The sequence below is a fragment of the Centruroides sculpturatus genome, unplaced genomic scaffold, assembly GCF_000671375.1.
Source record: "Centruroides sculpturatus isolate CEXI.00-Female unplaced genomic scaffold, Cexi_2.0 scaffold183, whole genome shotgun sequence".
Taxonomy (NCBI): domain Eukaryota; kingdom Metazoa; phylum Arthropoda; class Arachnida; order Scorpiones; family Buthidae; genus Centruroides; species Centruroides sculpturatus.
The window spans coordinates 327,219-348,240 of NW_019384387.1; the positions used below are offsets into that span (position 1 = coordinate 327,219).

Consider the following 21,022-nt stretch of genomic DNA (forward strand, 5'->3'; position numbering starts at 1 on the left):
TGTACAAATTTTTTTAAAATATATATTTTTCTCAAAATTAATTAATTTGAATTTATGCTTTTGTATTAATTTATATTTCATGAAAGAAGATTATTAAAAATAATTGATTATGTTTAGTTCAAATTAAACATAAATAATCTCTTAATAATTCCCCCCCTTTTTTTTTTCTAAATTTTACATTTGAATCTCAGACCAAACAGAAATGTTTCTATTTATTTTCAATCAGACTATGCCATTATTTTAATCATTGATCATACAATTCATTGGTAGCATTCATTTTGGAAGACCCTGTATATCTAGCAAAGTTTATCATTAACTCTGACATTAAATCATCAATACTTTAATTTTAAAATTATATTTGAATGATTGTGAATACTTGTCTCTACATAAACATTGTAAAACATAGCTATCCCTTGCTTAATGTTGTTTTGCTTAACACAAAATTTGATTAACGTGTGAAATTAATTGCAGCAATCCCTTTATATATGTGGCAGAAGTTTTAATTAATACAGCTTTATCAGCTGTTTTTACTTAACATCGATACTATATTTGATTAACATGATTTTGATACAAGCAGTAGCATTGAGGGATTAATTAACCACGTTACTCAAGGGATACCTGTATATGGTTATGCTGGAATTCTAAACTATTTAGAAGAGCATTTTATTTTATGTTATAAACATCATAAGATTTGGAACTGTTCTCTGAAACAATCTTTTTTCTAGATGTAGATAAATTATTAACTTTGTAAGATAATTAAATTAAAAGCATAAAAATTCTGTTTAGTGTCAAATTCCGTTATTAATTTATCAATAAAAAATTAGTCTAGAAAAACACCAAAATTTTTTATTATAATTATAATTGTGTAATCAGCAGATTTTATGTAACAAAATATAGAAACTAGAGGGAATGTCAGAAAATAAATTGACACCTTAGAAATCAACTCCAGCAAAAAGTTCAATGAAAAAAAATGTTTCCAACCCACTTTAATAGATCTTCATTAGTTAAGTATTCTAAAATAGAACATATTTGAATAAAAAGAATATTAAATAACTCAAATGACGAAGACCCATCAAATTAGGTTGAAAACATTTTTGTTTCATTAAACTTTTTTCTAGAGTTGATTTCTAAGGTGTCAATTTATTTTCTAGCAGATTTCATTCATTTATATAAAACTTTTTTTTTAAATGTTTGTATTTGATATTGACAAATTATTAAGAGATTATTGTTGAATGTTAATAAAATAGAAATTTTTAAAATCTTAATATTTTAAAAAATTTGCAGTCAATTTCAATACTTATTTAATTTTTATAAGACTAATTATATTCATATAATCATAATTTAATTTATTAAATTTTATATTTTTAATAAGAAAATCATAATTTAATTTATTAAATTTTATATATTTATTAAGAAAATTTATCAATTTTCACTTGAAAAATATTCTAATAGAATGAAGATACAGAATACCCAGCAATTTCAAGCATTTAGTTAGAGAGTTTCTGTTTCAACATTCATGTTATCATTCACATTCAATTTATATTACGACAAAATATTTAAATCCTCAGAATCAAATACAATTATTTATCCATTTAAACTCAAAAATTTTGCCNAAAGGATGAGACTACATTACTATTCAAGGATAATTATTATTCAAATAAAAATGATGTATTTATTTTCTTTGATAGATGTTGAAACAATTAATTAAATCAAATTGTGAAGTTTTGAAAAGAAAAAGAAAAATTGTTTTATATTTAAATAGTAATATTACAATTACAATATGGTGTGACTAGTATAAATATTATGCTAAATATTACTATAATTTCAAACTGAATACTACACTTGTGCCTAGGAAACAAACCATTCACAATTTTGCAAGATTCTATGATTTTGGATGGAGACACTTTGTTAATAAAATAAAGGGAAAAAAAGGGATATTTTAGCTATCAAGTTAATATGCAAATGCAACAGAATAGTCACAGTACATTCACCGAAACCTCAATTTATCACAATGCTCACAGCAAAAGCAACGTGTGCTTACCTGATTATCTTGTGTAAAAAAGTGTCCCATCAGACAAACCACTAATTATATGAAGTGCTTTAATTTATGCATCTTAGAAAGACAGTTACAGCAGAATATATATAATTTATATATATAGCTCGAGGGAAGGTGCATCAAGTAAAGCCAAATTACAATATAGTGTATAATGTCCTCTATCAGTTAACAATATAGACCCTATACCAATTACCTTTCACATCATCATCTTCTAATGTTGTGTTACTGTCAGAAGACTCTTTCACTTGTGACCCGTCTCCTTTTTTGATAATACTGCGACCTGGGAGTGGGACAGAATTTTCTCAGAAATAACAAACATATATGCAGAAACAAATTACAAATTTGTATTAGTTGTTGAAATCAAACATGAAAAAATTGCATATGGGAGTGCAGCTGTTATCATTCTGGGTACTCATCTCCATTTTACAGAACAATACACCCTGTTACAATATCCACCATTAAAAGCAGGCTCTGTTGAGGTGACGACAACATTGTTTCATGTTATTTATGGCAAGTACATGTGCTATCAGGAACATTGTACAAATACACTTTTCTCATGCCACAAAATACCAACTTTATTTCCTTTTGCTATTAGAATCAATAATGCAAACATTTATCCAAACACATGTCTTTGTTTTTTTAAATAATAACATGCAATTTACTTTTTTAATTTTAAATTACACAAGCAATATACTATCATTTTGGGAATTTTTTTATTTTATGCACACAGACACAAACACAAACAATTTGAGTTTTGTCTTTAGCAAATACAAATTACTCAAGTTTAACTGGAGATAACTTGCAAAATATAAATATATATATTTTAATATTATAATTTACAAATTTTAAACATTTTGCTAAAGAAAAAACTCAATTAGTTCAGCCTGGCATGCATATAATTCATTTCTTACTGTCACAAGGAAGCATGATGCAACTAAATAATATTAGCTGCCAAGACATGATGGTAACGTCGAATGCAAAATTCCAATCCCCATTATCTGCTAGAATATCAAAATCTAATTCTTGTACAAAATTCCTAACAGTGTATTTACAAAATAAAAATAAAAAAAATCATCATTCTATACATTATGAGTGATAGTTGTGTTCACAAAACATTATATACCAGTGCAGTGAATGATTTACATTTTCAAAAATCACACATCATCATCATCATCATCATCATATCATCAAATAAAAAAAAAGTGCAAACAAAAACCAAATATCTCAGTGCTCCTTTCATTTAAAACTCCTTGATATCTTTATACACAAAAAAAAAAAATATATATATATATTCTACCTTTAAACTTAATTTCTAAAAATTTATTATTATTTTTAAAAAATACCATCAAACATTTTTCCAAGAAATATTTTTTTATTGTTAAATATACTCTTTGAATACATTAAATATATCAAAATGCAAAAGAAAAAAAAAATTATATTCTTCATATCTTCTTTTTCTTCCAAAAATATTAAAAAAAGAGTATAAACAATTTAAAAAATTAAAAAGAAAAAAAATCTTTTAGCTCTGATCATTTGATGGATCTTTACTTTGTGAAAAATGAAAAAAATTACCTGTGTTTGGGGTCACATGGCCTTGAAGGCAAAGCATGGGAAGTATAAAAAAAATGAAAAAAGGAAACAACATGCCTGAAAACATGCTGCACTTTTTCATAGAAATAAAGTAGCAAAACAAATATTTATATAATTATCATCATCTATACTACATTTTTCTTCAAAACTCTTCTCTCAGCCAACCATCCTTGATTTTTTAATTTGGGTATACTAATTACACAATACTAAAAGCACTATAAATTTATATGATTCCCACTATATTTTTATATGAAAAATACTTAAAATATCAGAAAATGATATCAGTGCAAAACACTAGTAATCTTTGACTGATATGCCCACTTATATGCTGTACTGTTGCACTCCAACTTGCTACAGATGATGGGACAACAATGATCTCATTGTTTCCTCAGTCATACGCAAACAAATGATGTTCTATCATTCACGGTTCCATGCCTTCAACTGAAAAGACAATGCAAAGACCTCACTACTTTTACACTACTTGCCACACATCTGTCACTTCACCTGGTGGTGAGTTGTAGCCATTTCAAAAATGTCCATCCTTTCTGCCCCATCCTGTACAAGAAGCTACAGGAAGTACATTTTAAACAATATAGCATTTGCAGACCACATTCACAACTGGGACTTCAATGAATGCAGTTAATACCTTGGGGAATCTTCCACAGAACTGTGGTTATCTCTGAACCTAGAATGCTACTTATATACCTGAGTGCAATTTATACAGTTATTTTTTTTTTTTAACTGTATCTGCATGTACTGATAGCTGTCTCCCATATTGCATTAAAATTGTCCAGGAGGTCTTGCAGCCCCTCATTCGGCAGAGCCCTCAGTTCCTGGGCCCCTATTGGTCCGGTCCCGGCGCCATAGATTTCATCTTCCGGATTGTGAGACAGATATCGTGCAGCGTAAACTGTTTGTCCTCCCCTCCCTCGCTTGACCATCCTAGATCCCGTTGGGGCGCAAAACACCCCTGCTGCCAGGGGCGACCAAAATAAGTAGCCAATGCCTCCACTTGATCATAGGGCGTGACCAGCACCTCCGGGTTGGTAAGAATCCTATAATCGTCAGCATTGTCTGGGGGGGCTCGGAGGCGTCTGAAGATCTGATAAATGGCAGATTTTTCCAGTGGCCGCCCACATGCCCGGTACCACCACTCTCATCTCGACTGCCGTACCGTTCTTCGTAGCTCTGCACTGAGCCTCTTATACTGGACCCACCAGCTCTGTCATACCATNGATTAAAATATATAATAATCTAAATATTATTATTGTAAATAAATTTCTTGTGAATTTTTATATAACATCATCAATCTGCAATATCTATGAAGCACTTAAGACAAATTAATGTTTTGTAATATATTTTGATGAAATTCATTATGGTATAACTAATATTTTACCATTTATTTATTAATATTTTACCTAAAGATATTAAAATGCTAATCTTATTTAAAGTAATAGTTGATAAAATATATGTAATTGTTACTATCATACCAAAACAGTAACTCATCCTTTACAATGATATCATAAAATATCTTTGATATCAATTAAGAAAGTAAATTAAACCTCCATTGAGGATCTTTTTCATTTTAAAAAGGATGTAAAGCTTTAATATATTTTTGCTAATTGTTTCTTTTTTATTCTGTTTTCAGCTGTTTTTATTGTACATTATACATGTTTATGTATATATATATATATTTCTCCCTTTTTATACTTTTTATTGTAATCAATTGATTTTATAAAATACTTTTAGTTTTTGCTTTTCAGTGTCTTCATTTTGTTTTATATGTTTCTACTGTTTTCTCTTGTATTGCATGGCCATTGTTGTTTTTTGCTTTTATTTAAGTGTCTTTTATTAGGGGTAGTTCTTTCTTGTCCACAGGACATTACTTGTCATTATTAACTTGGGAATTATAACAATCTAATACATTAAATTAACTTAACATTAATTGATAATTAAATTCTTACTTTTGTTTTTGATCTGCACTAAGCTGATGCTGATAAAGTAAGCCACAGGAATTATGGGCTATTCTAACTGATCAGTCATTATATTTGTTAACAATATTCATAAATCTTAAATATCAGTACAAGTTTTTAAATCTACAGGCTAACATTTTTGGACATATTCAACATCCATTTTTGAGTCTTTACATTCAAATACTTTAACTGAATACAAGTTCCAATTTTTGAATTTATACTGTAATTCTTCAACAACCTTTACAAAGGTTTGTCACATTTGTTATGATACATTTGTTGTTATATATACCAAGTTGGCAAATTAAAAATACAGTAGATCCCCCTATAACACGGGTTCATATAATGCGGATTCATATATCACGGGGAAAAAATTGCGACCGTATTCGTATAAAGACACTAAAAGAGACTCGTAAAATGCGATAAAACGTCATTGCCAACTCGTGTCGCGACAGGATTGGTCAAATCTGCACCAATAGTGGACGAGCAGCCAAACTATTTACACGCTACGGAGAGTTTAGGCGGGTAAATTGAGTTTACTATCATCTGTACAGTATATAAATTAGGTACTGTAAGTCTAATACAGTACTGTAATTTTATACATTTCTTATGAAAAAAACATTTCTTATTCAATGGCCATAAAAATTATTTCTATTAATGATGTCTCCAAAGTTCAACAAATTTTTTGTAAAAAAATAACTTATCAGAAAACGTCCCCGCCATTTGGTGTGCTGCTCTGCGACGAAAACAAGCTTAAGCAATGGCATCATCGAACAGTGCACACTCGGTAAGTAATCCTACAATTTTTTGTTTATAGCATAGTTTATATGGATTAGTCCCAAAAAATTATGTGTTTTGGAAATGTTGAGTCAAATTAGTCTAAAATCGATTAATTTTATGGAAGAAAACCTTTCAAACAGCCGTAGTCCGTAAACTGCACACGTGCCGGGCTGTGACTGGCTCATGTATTTAAGGATTCCTACAATGCAAAATTCTTATAAAGTGGAATGTATCTACCGTGTTATGGGGGGTCGACTGTATTCGTTCATGCAAATGTAATTAAATAAATAAGGAAGTAAAATTAATTTGATTTGATGCTACTAATTTAATTCAAATACAACAATAATTTATTGAAAATGATGTATTTCTACAATGTATGCTTGAGTTTTTAATAAGCCATATATTGAGTGATTACACTTTTGAGTCACTGTTCAGTTTCAACTCAGCCATTGAATCAGTACTTTAAAATATAGAATGACAGTTAACTGTTAAAGATTAAATCCATTATACATAAAAAATAAAATATTAATATTTTGAATATCATTAAAAAATACCATATATACTGGTATATATGTTGATCTTTTTAGACCTATTTTTAGATGGTTTATACCTATACTTGCCACATAAGTCGATACCGTAAGCTACAAATAAGCTAAACTAAAATGTCAAGATGGTTTACTGTAGCATGCAGCAAAAGTGTCTGATAAATCAGCATAACTTTCAGTGAGACACTAACTGTAATACCTTTTAATATGATATAAATATTTTACAACTCATATAAATTAATAAGAAGGGATGTAATGTAAGCAGTAGGATTCTCATAAGATATCAAGCAATCACTAGAAATTTGGAGTAAGTTATCTGGTAATAACTCTAAGGTACATCATACCAGTAACCATTTTCAAATCAGAATTAACACTGCCAATAAAATATAATATTTGATAGTAGAACACTATAGTATACCTTTTCCTATATTTGCATCAATGACAAAGAGTTGGCTCATTAGCTTGGCAGTGTATGTAGGAATGCTGTTTTAATATAATATTAAAAATTCACTATATTCCTAAATTAAATTAGTTTTGGAAATATTTAAAATAGCCTACTAGCAAAAGAAAGTGGTACATGCACTTATTACAAGCACTATCCATTTGTTACCACTGTGTGGAAAGGTTTGCATTTTGTATATGCTGTATAAGTCAAACTCCAGTTTTGGAAACAGTTTTTTCAGGCTTTAAAGTTATATATCAGTATATATGGTATACATAACTGTTACATTATATATACATGCTCTATTTTCTACAGCATATTCTGCAATAATACATAGTAATTATAACATACAATGTATTTCTGTAAAACATATATATATAAATTCATTTGATGGTGTAAATCAATTATTCTTATTACTGCTTGAATTAATGTACTTGTTCATTTGAATTTAGAAATTTAAAAAAAAATTCAGTATTTTATATATAATTTATCAAGGAGCCTCAGGATCAAAAATTTTCTATTTAGGAAATACATTATATAATAATATAATGTTATTATGAAATAAAGTATTACAAATGCTTTCAATAAGTAAAATTTTGATATATTTTAATACTTAATATTTCAACTTACATTAATACTTCTCATTTTCAAATTTTTATTCAAATAATAGCTGTGGCTATTATTTTAAATTAGAATTAAATTACTATTTGAAGACAATTATTATTTTCTTTTTAATGTTTGTTTATTAATAAAGTATTTAAATCTTTGTGTCTTAAAGTTTGTTTTTTAAAGCAAATTATACTTGAAATGGTAACTGGTATTGTTATTTCTAATGAGTGTTACTTTCTATATACCAGTGGTTCCCAACTTATTTTTATAACAGAACCCTTTTCACCTTAGCAAAACATGTTGAAACCCTAACAGTTTTTAATCATTGTAGATAAAACAGCAAATAGAAACACCAAAAGCAATTTATTGAAAAAAAAAACAAAAAAAACAACAGATTAATAATGGAAAGCAATTATTATTACTTAATTCAACTTGGTCATTAACACTAAGAGTTAAACTTTTTTCTTTCAATATTTTAAACAGCACTAGTACTTGGATTTGTACCTTTATTTGTATCTGCTTTTTCAGTCTCCTTGTCACTAGAAACATTTGAAGTACTTGCTACATTTTTCTTCAAAACTCTTCTCTCAGCCAACCATCCTTGATTTTTTAATTTGGGGTATACAAAATACTAAAAGCACTATAAATTTATACAATTCCCACTATATTTTTATATGAAAAATACTTAAAATATCACAAAATGATTGCAATGCAAAATTCTAAAAATCTTTGACTGATATGTCTGCTCGTACACTATATCGTTGCATTATAACACACTACAGATGATGGGACATTAATTAACCCATTTGCAACATGTGACACTCATCTGACATGAGTATCTTGTCACTAGTATCATAGTATGTACAGTACAATCAGGCATCTGACTGGTCACTCCTGTAATTAGATTCAATAGGCTTGCACTGCAGATATCAACAAATTAAAGTATATTTAATGATTTATATGTCATTATTTATATGTTGGATACTTTTAAGGTTATTTTTAAAATGATTTTCTAGCTTTAGGTTAAGTTTTACCATTTTTATGGTTTTCACTATCTTGTCAAACATTATATCATGATTTTGGTTTGTTCTGTTATCAATAAATCTGTCCCTACCGTTTATAAAGCTGTAAATAACTCTAGCACATATATATGTATATGATGTCATAAGTGGACTCGATCCAAGACTACAACAGTTACACCTCATATCCCAAATCCGCAGTGGCACATTCATACATCACTAGACACAATAGATTTTATTGTGAAATCCCAAATTTTATTGGCAAAACCTTAGTATTCCACAAAATACAAATTGAGAACCCCTGCTTATTCTCATTTTTCACCAGATGATTACCCTCTGGTGTTTAAAAATAAAACTATTCTATCTGGGTCATTTGATTCATTCTTGTGTATTATCAGCAGTAAAGATGAATAGCAATAGAAAAAGCAAAGCTTTCTGTCACATTCCAAATTGCAATTTCAAAGCCTCATGGGGCCTAATATAATCTTTCGTCTATTCCTACATGAAAAAAACCTTGATTATTCAGAAATCAGTTGGTTATATTTAAGAGCTTCTCTGAATTCTGAAAGAGTGGATTAGACTGTTAAGAATTGGCAGTTTCCTGATTGTCCAGCTTTACATCAATAAGTTATGCTGTCAATTTTAAAACATTTTTTTAAGTTTAAAATGCCAGTAATTTTGTGTGGGACACAGGATCGGATTTAAGCATTTCAAAGTCCTAAGCTGAACTCTGTAAGGTCCCTTACCAATCCTTCACAATTTTAGAAGTCAATCATAAAAAAAGAAGAATTAAATCAGACTATATCTCTGATTTAATATGGATATTGGAAGAAAAAGATGTGAGGTTTCACTAGTCTTCTGTTTTATAACTGAATTTAATTAAATTTTTATACCCATTCCATTAAAAATCTTTTTTTAAATTGGTTTTATCAATGTTTTTTTAAAAAGATCTTATGTTAATTCTTAGAAGAAAAATTAATAAAATAATACACAAAATAAAAAGTAAAGTATATTTTGTTGGTTTGTAAAAAATGTTTATTACAAAATTTGACTTCAATTTTCTTTTTTGTACAAATGTTTGAGGCCTCTTGAAAGTTGAGGTCCTAAGCAACAACTTACATAGCTTTTACCTGTAAATCCGACCCTGATAAGAAGATGACTTGAATTTTCTTAGAGGATTGGGATATGTATAGAACGATCTCGCTCATTTGTTTTGATACCACATAATGACGTGTTCCGCTAGCAATAATCGTTCTCCTATAAAATTTCTTGATAAACAGCTACAAGCAGCATATATCATTATACCAGACAGTAATATATGATTAATTTTACATTACTAGTTACAAGCAATCTAGATAAAGTAGCCATTTTGTAAAAATGCAGTGTCCTCTATAGTTCATGAAAAACACAAATATACCATTAATGGTATACAAAAAGTAACAACTTGTTGTATTTCATCACACATAATATGTATAATATACAACCTGTTGTATATTATACACTTTACATATTTCATTTTCTATTAAACTTTCTATGTTAAGTAAATAAATAAATATGATAAATACCATAAGTTACAGTAGCTAGGTATTAATTTTACTGTGTTTTCTTATTTTCCAGAAACCCTCAAATAGTAAATATGGCTACTATTTAAGGACAGTTATTATTTCAAGCTTAAAGGATGAGACTACATTACTATTCAAGGATAATTATTATTCAAATAAAAATGATGTATTTATTTTCTTTGATAGATGTTGAAACAATTAATTAAATCAAATTGTGAAGTTTTGAAAAGAAAAAGAAAAATTGTTTTATATTTAAATAGTAATATTACAATTACAATATGGTGTGACTAATTTAAAACTCCAGACATCCATATACAATCTAATTCTAACTGTTTGCAATATCTAGCTGGGGCATCACAGCCTAATGGTCTGTCTCTCTTAGTGCCCACAGGATAGAAAGAGTAAAATTATTTGTAAGAATTGTTCAATTTATGATATAGTTCCAAATATACTATTTTTTCAATAATATAAAACACAAACAACATTCTTACTTTCAAGTCATTTTCTTACTTATTTAAGAATCATATTAAAATTTTTTTCAAAAAGATCATCATTTAGAAAATCTGGAATGAAACAAAATAGAAAATTAAAAATCTTCAGTCTTTTGATAGGCATCATGTTTGCTTTTTGGTCAGTATTGTGATTGGCTTTGGCATTGTAATAACTATATAAATGCCAGACTACTTCCATATACCAAACCATATGGTAAAATTCTTAGATGGTGAAGTTATGAATATTTAAGAGAGACATCTTGGATCACAAGTTTTCTAAATATATGAAGACTTATTTATTGAATTTGGTTTTTTATTTTTAATAAATTTGACTTTATTAATTAAGTAGGATTTAATCTATTTGAGTATCTAATAAAATGTAGTTATTATTGTAAATTTATCAACAAAACAAAATTTGACTTGAAATTTTTCAGATTCTATCTCTATTTTTAATATCTCCTTTATGCTCTCCTGTCCTTTTCACTCTCAAAGCTATGCATTTCTTTACTGTCCAGCTCACTGCATTATATGACAATTCTGATCTCACCAGTAATCTATAGAATCATCTCTTTAATCTTACTTGTCACTTATTATTTTCACTTCATTCAGCAAGTTTCAATCCTCAAAAATATTATGAGGATTGTCTAATCCTGCCATTTGTAATTTTCAATTGTATCTATTATATTTTCATCACTCTCTTATGTCACATTGTTAGTTTCAAGCCAGCAAAATTTATAAGATATTAACTGATTCAACTTTTATCACAAAACATATTCATAATTTTGAGTCAATAAAATTGTATATAAATTTTAAGGAAGAAAAACAGATCTCAAGAGACATATTTAATCCAACATTGTAACAGGGAATGTAGAGACTATGAATAGACACACCCCATTGGATATTTAAGAAAAATTTAAAAAGAGAAAACGTTTGAATCTGAACAAGCAGAGAGTAATCTACACATTCCAATTTAGAATGCTAGTATTAGAAAGATTTGATTTTTTAAAAATTTACCTGAAAAATAGACTGAAAATGTTAGTAATAGTTTTTTCACTTATATACAAGGCCTATCTAAAGTTGGTGAACTTTATATTGCATTTCATACTTCCTTTTTTGTTCTACTTATCCTCAATTCTTTTGATTTGAAAGCTCTTCACAGTTTCAATTTAGCATTCACATTCTTCCGTGAATTATCAATACATACCATAACATATATAAATAATCTAATCATAGAATAATGTCATGTATTCCAGCAGTTATTTTTTCCAAGATGAGAGCAAGAATGAGCTAAAGCTGATCCTTAACATTGAATGTTAAACTAAATATTAGTTTGATTAAACAATTTTTTGGATTTTTAAGGAGCTGTTAACTCCATCTGAATGTCACTGATGGTTAGCTAATCTTCAATATTTACTTACCTTAACAGAGAAACTTTTGGTATTACTGTAAGTGTAATTATGATATCAAATACTACAACTTTAAAAATGTATAGCTTGTTACATATATATTAAGAAGCATTTTGAAAATTATACATTAAGTTCAATGAGGTATATTCTAATTTCAGCTAGAACAGAACTAGTATTGATTTAAAAAAATGACATCATTCTATAAAAATATCATTTATATTTTCATATGATTTGATTACTTGCAGAGAAAAAACTCTAATATTTAATTATAGAAATTAAATAATGAGTTTACTACGTTTTAAGAATATATATTGCTATATTTATAAAGTTTAAATTAAAGAAAACAGCTGGATTCTTTATTGGGTTATAAGGCTAACAGATCTGCATAGTAAGCTGGAATTGCAGGTTTGAGCCCCACTCTGGGCCAATCTTTTCTTCCAAAATATTCTAAAATTTAGATTAATTAAATTATTTTATTTAACAAGTGATTGCAGCTCTGGAAGTCTACCTCTTGTTAAATTGTTTAGTAATCATTTAGCCTTATAACCTGGCTATATAAAGAATCCAGCTATTTGCTTGGTTAAAAAAAATTCTTTAATTTATATTTATTCAATTTACATTACTATATTTTTGATGATTCTTTTTGAATGAATTTCTGAGGATGAATGATTATTATTATTATTAAAAATCTGATACGTTTACTTTAAGAAATTTGCATTCGAAAACAGTACACATGATTTACTTATTAATCATGAATATTTACTTATTAAAATACAATATTAAATCAAAAATAGTATCATGCATTGATAAAAAACAAAACAAACAAGCCAGCATATTACTAAGGCAAACCTATAATGACATAAATGAAAACATTTATGAAAGAAGTTTATAAATTAAAAATTATGCATGTCAATCAATTATGTAACACAAAGGAATATAAATTAAAAGATGAGCACTTTCAAATTAATGCTGGAATCAATATACCAATGAATCTTGCAAAAATTTAATAACTGTCATATAAATAATCTTATTCAGTCTCATCAAGTTATGTCTGCCGGAAGTTTTCAATAAAAATCAATGTTAGCTTTACATATTTATCATATTGTCAATGATATATGATACTTAAAAACAGATTAATTCACATCTGCAATCATTCTATGCCATATTTTTTAGTTAAAAGATTAGATTGTAATGTACATCTTGTTATAAATAATCATTAATAAATCAATTGTAGATGATTTTGTAAAATAATTTTTTTCATTATTTGAATTTTTAATTTTAAAAAATGAATACAAAAATGGAAGAAACAAGATTTATTATGTTCAACTTACTATAGAAAACTTGCAAGAATATCATTGTCATGTCACATGATGAAATCATTTCCACTCTGCCTCCTGCACCATATATGTACTGTGCTGTTTGTGGAGGTGTATATAGTTTGTCTTGCATCAGAACATTTATCATGTATAGCAGATGGCAAAACATGCATTTTTACCAGTTTATTTAACAAATCTTACTGGTCAAGATACCAACTGGTACAAAAGTAAAATTGTAATATGTGATGGAGTTTATCCGTAAGAAGATGACTTGAATTTTCTTAGAGGATTGGTGAAAGATAGAATATAGCAACATGTTGTCTTAATAACTCAATTTTTAACTTTATAACATGAAAGTGTACAAATCACCTGAAGCTCACAATTTTGTTACAAGTGGTTGGGTTGATTCAAAGATTTCAGTAGTTCTTCAGAACATACCTTTTCTAGCAAGAGAACTTTAATTAAGTAAATTAAAACAAACTAAAGCACTAAGTCATTGTATTGTTGTACTGACTAAAAATGTATATTTTATGATAGTTTTGTTGACCATTGCACAGCATCACTCACAGCATCACTTGTAAGTGCTGTGTGGTAATCTTTTTCTTTGTAATTGTCAAATTTGTTTCATTCTATTTTAATATTTACTTATATTGTATCTCTTCATTAGGTGAACCACTCAATGCTTATGCCTTTCCCATTAAAATCTGTTTACTCTGTTAGGTATCAGGTGATGTAACAGAACAGAAACGTCAAAAATATGATGCCAGGTAAAACACACATGCACAGTCATGTATATCCAGAACTCCACTATGTCACATTATTTATAAATGTTTCAAATGTAATGATTCAATAAGCTAACACAATTCACTCATTTTTCAAAATTTATCTTCTTTATAAAACTAAATCAAAAAAATATTACTTTTTGGTTAAAGATTTTTCAAGTGTATACAATTATAAGAGGTAATATCATTATTGCTATAATAAATTATAGATTTTAGAATTTAAAATTTATAATAAGTATGAAGGATATGTGTATTCAAGTCTTGCTATAAATTAAACTGTTCTTCCAAATTTTTCTAAATTAATTAATTCAAAATTAATATCTAATTATTAATTTTTATGATTACTGAATATTCTATATTTCTAAATTCCATGTATAGAAAATATGAAGATATATATGTAAATGGTGGAATGTTTCTAAATTTAGTTGTTACCATTAAAAAAACATTGTATAATAAGTTGTATCAACTAAGAGGAATATAAAATAAACAAGCAATTATTTATTGTGATATTGTCAAAATGATGGGCTGTAATTTTTCATCACAACTCACTTAAGTTCAGTAGTGTCTTGACCAGGGGTGGCCAACAGTTTTTGCCCCCAGGCCGAATCGAAAAGAAAACTTTTTTCTTGTGCCAAACCAGAGGCTACCCGAGCAAGATTTTGAGGTATTTCCCCGTGTCACCCCGTAGAGACTTAATTGTAGATAGAGATTACAGATACATTTCTCACATTATCATGCTTTATCAATGTTCTATGCTGTATTTAAGAGATTTCTAATGGAGGGTTAACTCTAAATGCACAGTGAGTTGTTGACCTTTTTTTTTATAGGCGTTAAAATTTTTCACCAAGCTATTTTAACTTGAGTAGCTAATATTGAAAGATTAATCTTTCAATATTATTTGGCCATGCCTGGTCTTGACCCATGAACAGTACATCATACTTCTCCTGTTAACAATAAAGTCATGACAGTCATGAATCTAACTGTGTTTGGGAGAAAATTTTTGAATTAAAATAATGTGACTTTCAGCCCAAAGCAAAAGTTTGTGTATAGTTAATTGAGGCCTGCTGCTCCTAAGCTTTCCATATCTGATCTTAAATTTTACCTATCTAACATCATTCTCAAGATTAGAAAGAACAGACAGACAGGCAGTGGGAATTTATATATATATAGATCTACAATAAGTTTTTTCTTCATGTAACATGATAATTTTATGGCAGTTTTGAGTGTTCTAAAATTTACATATTAATCTTTATACAAGATAATGACAACTTTAGGCCAAGTTTCAATAATTAGTTAATTAAAATAGCCTTAAAATAATCTGGCAATTTAGACTTCTATTTTGTAAATTCTAAGTATTCCTTCAATCATTTGTATATTGTTAAATTATTATCATAAAATATTTAGAATCCAGCTATTTGCTTGGTTAAAAAAAATTCTTTAATTTATATTTATTCAATTTACATTACTATATTTTTGATGATTCTTTTTGAATGAATTTCTGAGGATGAATGATTATTATTATTATTAAAAATCTGATACGTTTACTTTAAGAAATTTGCATTCGAAAACAGTACACATGATTTACTTATTAATCATGAATATTTACTTATTAAAATACAATATTAAATCAAAAATAGTATCATGCATTGATAAAAAACAAAACAAACAAGCCAGCATATTACTAAGGCAAACCTATAATGACATAAATGAAAACATTTATGAAAGAAGTTTATAAATTAAAAATTATGCATGTCAATCAATTATGTAACACAAAGGAATATAAATTAAAAGATGAGCACTTTCAAATTAATGCTGGAATCAATATACCAATGAATCTTGCAAAAATTTAATAACTGTCATATAAATAATCTTATTCAGTCTCATCAAGTTATGTCTGCCGGAAGTTTTCAATAAAAATCAATGTTAGCTTTACATATTTATCATATTGTCAATGATATATGATACTTAAAAACAGATTAATTCACATCTGCAATCATTCTATGCCATATTTTTTAGTTAAAAGATTAGATTGTAATGTACATCTTGTTATAAATAATCATTAATAAATCAATTGTAGATGATTTTGTAAAATAATTTTTTTCATTATTTGAATTTTTAATTTTAAAAAATGAATACAAAAATGGAAGAAACAAGATTTATTATGTTCAACTTACTATAGAAAACTTGCAAGAATATCATTGTCATGTCACATGATGAAATCATTTCCACTCTGCCTCCTGCACCATATATGTACTGTGCTGTTTGTGGAGGTGTATATAGTTTGTCTTGCATCAGAACATTTATCATGTATAGAAGATGGCAAAACATGCATTTTTACCAGTTTATTTAACAAATCTTACTGGTCAAGATGCCAACTGGTACAAAAGTAAAATTGTAATATGTGATGGAGTTTATCCGTAAGAAGATGACTTGAATTTTCTTAGAGGATTGGTGAAAGATAGAATATAGCAACATGTTGTCTTAATAACTCAATTTTTAACTTTATAACATGAAAGTGTACAAATCACCTGAAGCTCACAATTTTGTTACAAGTGGTTGGGTTGATTCAAAGATTTCAGTAGTTCTTCAGAACATACCTTTTCTAGCAAGAGAACTTTAATTAAGTAAATTAAAACAAACTAAAGCACTAAGTCATTGTATTGTTGTACTGACTAAAAATGTATATTTTATGATAGTTTTGTTGACCATTGCACAGCATCACTCACAGCATCACTTGTNGCATACTTATCCTTTTTTAACCCCATTCCCGATAACCCGGCATTTTCACAAACTCGGCCACCCTTCGGTCCACATTAGGCTGAGTTTTCGAGGCTCTACTGTATATGTAGCTAAATTTATGATTTTTATCAAAATAGAATGAAGTATTCATAGAAATAATGATAAATATAAACAAAAGAAAAGTGAAAATTCTATTAACTGTCTGACTCAACAGAAATCATAATCAGAGTTTATCATCTATAAAATTTATTATATAACAAAAAATAAATTTTCTAATTTTTATGATTCATAGTTAATAACATATATTTTTAGATATAAAAATTTTATATATTTCTAAATATTCACTTATTTTCCCTAAAACATCTGAGAGAATAAGACTTAATAATCTTAATTTTAAGTTACAAAAATGATGTTTAAAAACTTTTGTTTTTATTGCTATTACTTAATTAATTGGCTTCTTATTTTTTAATTCATTGTTTGACCAGAATTAAATGTATATATAAGAAAATGAACAATAAAAGAATCTAATTACTAGGATATTGTGTGACTTTATCATATCACGATAGAATTGAGGTGGAACTGGAAAGAAAGAAATGATACCTGCACTTGTTAAGACACAGAACAGTCAATCCTTGTGCCTGACAGTCAGAATGGCAAAACTTTGCATTTATCACCACAAAAGAGGCTATCCTTGTACCTACTGGCCATAAGAGAGATACAATTGCAATGCTATTAATTACTTACAAAAAATCCTGAAGATGAGAGAAAAGCAATTGACATTAGACAGATTATTTAACCCTTTCAAACGGAGAAAAACATGACTAATAAAAACACAAGACTGTGTACGTATCCATTTACCATAGGTTTTAATGGGAATTTAATTAATTCGTTCTGAAGACCCCCAAAGCTTGCAATGGCTGGGCACAGAGAAATGATCCTCATATTTACCAACATAGCAAGACAATCCATGCTGATTGCTTTGTTCTTGCATCTATTTTCTGTTAGGCACTGTTCTGTTTTTCGTTGCTGTAAAATTTAAGAGGACTGATGAGTCCTCAATATATATCCTCAGAAACCAATAAAAGCCTGTGTTTCCATTGTAGTTGCATTCCTGTATGATTTGTTCTCTCAAGCAATTTTATGTTCACTCATAAGAATTATGAGAGCAAAAGGCAATCCAGAGTATGTTCTTATTTACACAGAAATATGACATGTATTGTCTGATTGATGAAAATGAGGTTTCGGATCATTCTTAAACAAATATTTTCATTTAAACATGGTAACAAATTATCCAGAAAAGTATTATTGTGGGACAAGTATAATTTTTCCAGACAATTTATCTTTAAAAAAAGTACAGATACAATTTGAAAATGTACTTTTTAAATATTTTAAACTATTTATTGATTGCTTTTTAAACCTCAAAACTTTCTAAAATAAAATCAATAAATATCTTTGTATAAGTATGAAAGAAGAATGACTTCAAAGTAACAGAAAGAAGAAAGAAAAAAGAAATATTCAAAGAATGCAATAAGTTTTTCTTATATTCTATCCTACTGAAGACTAAATAATCAGAAATCATATTAAATATTTTCCCTACTTTTGTATTTTCATTGAAATTTGGAAAATCATCATCTACTTTTGTAATAAAACTTTGTTACAATAATAATATTTGATGATATAATAATGATTAATTTCTTATTTTAATTTTAAATAAAGTTCTTAGATTTAATTTCACAAGGAGAATAAAATATATAATCAAATGAATAGATAGTTTCCAAATAGCTTTATAGTAAGCTAATGAAAGTTTTGATTGGATACTGTAAAGCTGTTTGGTAACTATGACTATATACAAAAATATATAAAGCAATATAAAAAAATTCATCTGCACATTATAACATTTAAAAAATCATTACTGGACTATGGCTTTACAAAACTTGAATACAACTGATGACAATTTTAGAAACTTTCTAAAAAAACTGGCAGCAACATATGTTCAGTACAATCTTTTGATCTATAACAATACCTTTAAAGGCTATTCATCCTGTAAAAAATAACTTGATCGTTTATAAAATACACAGTTTACTCCTGTAAAGACACCAGTAAGAGCATCTTGACTTGTCTAAAAATCATCTGTTCCCCTGACTAATTATAAGTTAAATGTAAGGCTATTTTTAACACATGAAACATATACCTACAAAGTTTTTAAAGAATCAGAAAATTCATTATAGAAAGTATAATCAGTTTTATTATTCACGGATTAAATTTCTATATATAAAACAAATAATTATATCGCAAATGACGCTGAAAAAGGATAAAACTAAGTATTTAACCATACTACATTAAACAATTAATTATTATTTAAATCAACGCGTTAATTAATTACACCGAATTGTTTGTGGCATACTTACTAGAAAAGTTGCGTGTTGCTAACATTGTAGTTAATATGGCCCCCTAAAAATTAAAAAAAAATTTATTAATAAAAAAAGTTTCTAGTTAATTTTTGCACCAGAATAGTTTAGAAAAAGATCACCAACAGCAATTTACGTGGGAGTTCATTTATTTTTAAGTAAGATCTTACCTTGAGTTTACGTCTTGCGTTGAATTTTTTTAGACAGTCAACAGTCTCTTGCCTGTGAAGAGTAGAGGCCACTCTCTCCCTTTGCTGAAAAAACAATCGAAAAAATATCAGTATTTTCGTTTTACGAATCGAAAGATAAAAAGAAAGAAAGAAAAGAAAAAAAAACAAACATCTAAGGAAGCGGGTCAGAGCCGAATGTGGAAGGAAGTTCACCCTTCCAGAGTTTAGCCTTGACCGATGTTGATAAAATGGAGAGGGTGAAGATAGCTAGCAGGCAGCAACACACTGTTATATTTTCGTTTCCAGCTTAAATAAAAAAGCTGGAGATGTCTACTGCAGCTGATAGCGAAACAACCGACGAGTTATCAACAGGGCGAGACAGGCAAACATCAGTTAGAACGATGTAGAATATCGTCGTCCCCCACTTAAAAATCGAATTTTTAACGAGTGAATGATCTTCTCGAGAAATTCAATAGGCTGTTGTATATTCAAGTACTTCAAGGATATGAGAAAATTTGTATAAAAAACTAATTATCGGCGACGGAAGTAGGTTCGGCCTCCATATTTTGTCTTACTTTTACCACAGACTTTTAAATAAATTTATGGATATAAACTGTTTTCTTAACTGTATATAGACCTATTATCGTTACGATAACATATCTTTTAAATGATAAAAACGCCTTTTTAACAATCAGCGATCCAAAACAGAATTATTTCCTACACCTCGAACGCGACTAAGCGACAGCGCGACATTATAAAAACTTTACGTAATTCCAGTAAATATCTAATTACGTAAAATATATTGTACTAATTAGAGAACAATATTAATTTATTTAACAAAAAAACCTCCTAGTGCTTTTATATTTAAGTTAGAGAATTAACATTCTTCGTTTAGCGCTTCGCTTCGCGTTGCTTAGCGACGCGACGCGCGGTATACAGAATAACCTTCGCGATCTTTATCTATTACACTTACCGACGATGTAGATAACGACGTATAAATTAAACAACATTAGTCAACAGTGGTACTTGTTTATATATCCAGATAAGCGTTAATTCTCTTTTTAACTTTTGAAATCGAAAAAAATCGCGCCAAAGAAGCGACATTTGCTGCGACGGAAGTGTATTTGCTTTGCTCGC

General features: G+C 28.1%; 1 protein-coding gene across 1 annotated transcript in view; it reads right to left on the bottom strand.

Moving 5' to 3' along the window:
• Window positions 1–21,022, bottom strand: part of LOC111618104 (calcium/calmodulin-dependent protein kinase type II delta chain-like) — a gene marked incomplete at its 5' end in the record, with an annotated part of 158,040 nt that overhangs the window by 35,807 nt on the left and 101,211 nt on the right. The window contains 4 exons of the mRNA XM_023359551.1: window positions 2,250–2,336; window positions 19,716–19,758; window positions 19,886–19,969; window positions 20,859–20,892. Of these exons, the coding sequence (XP_023215319.1) occupies window positions 2,250–2,336; window positions 19,716–19,758; window positions 19,886–19,969; window positions 20,859–20,892 (248 nt within the window). The remainder of the gene's footprint in view (window positions 1–2,249; window positions 2,337–19,715; window positions 19,759–19,885; window positions 19,970–20,858; window positions 20,893–21,022) is intronic.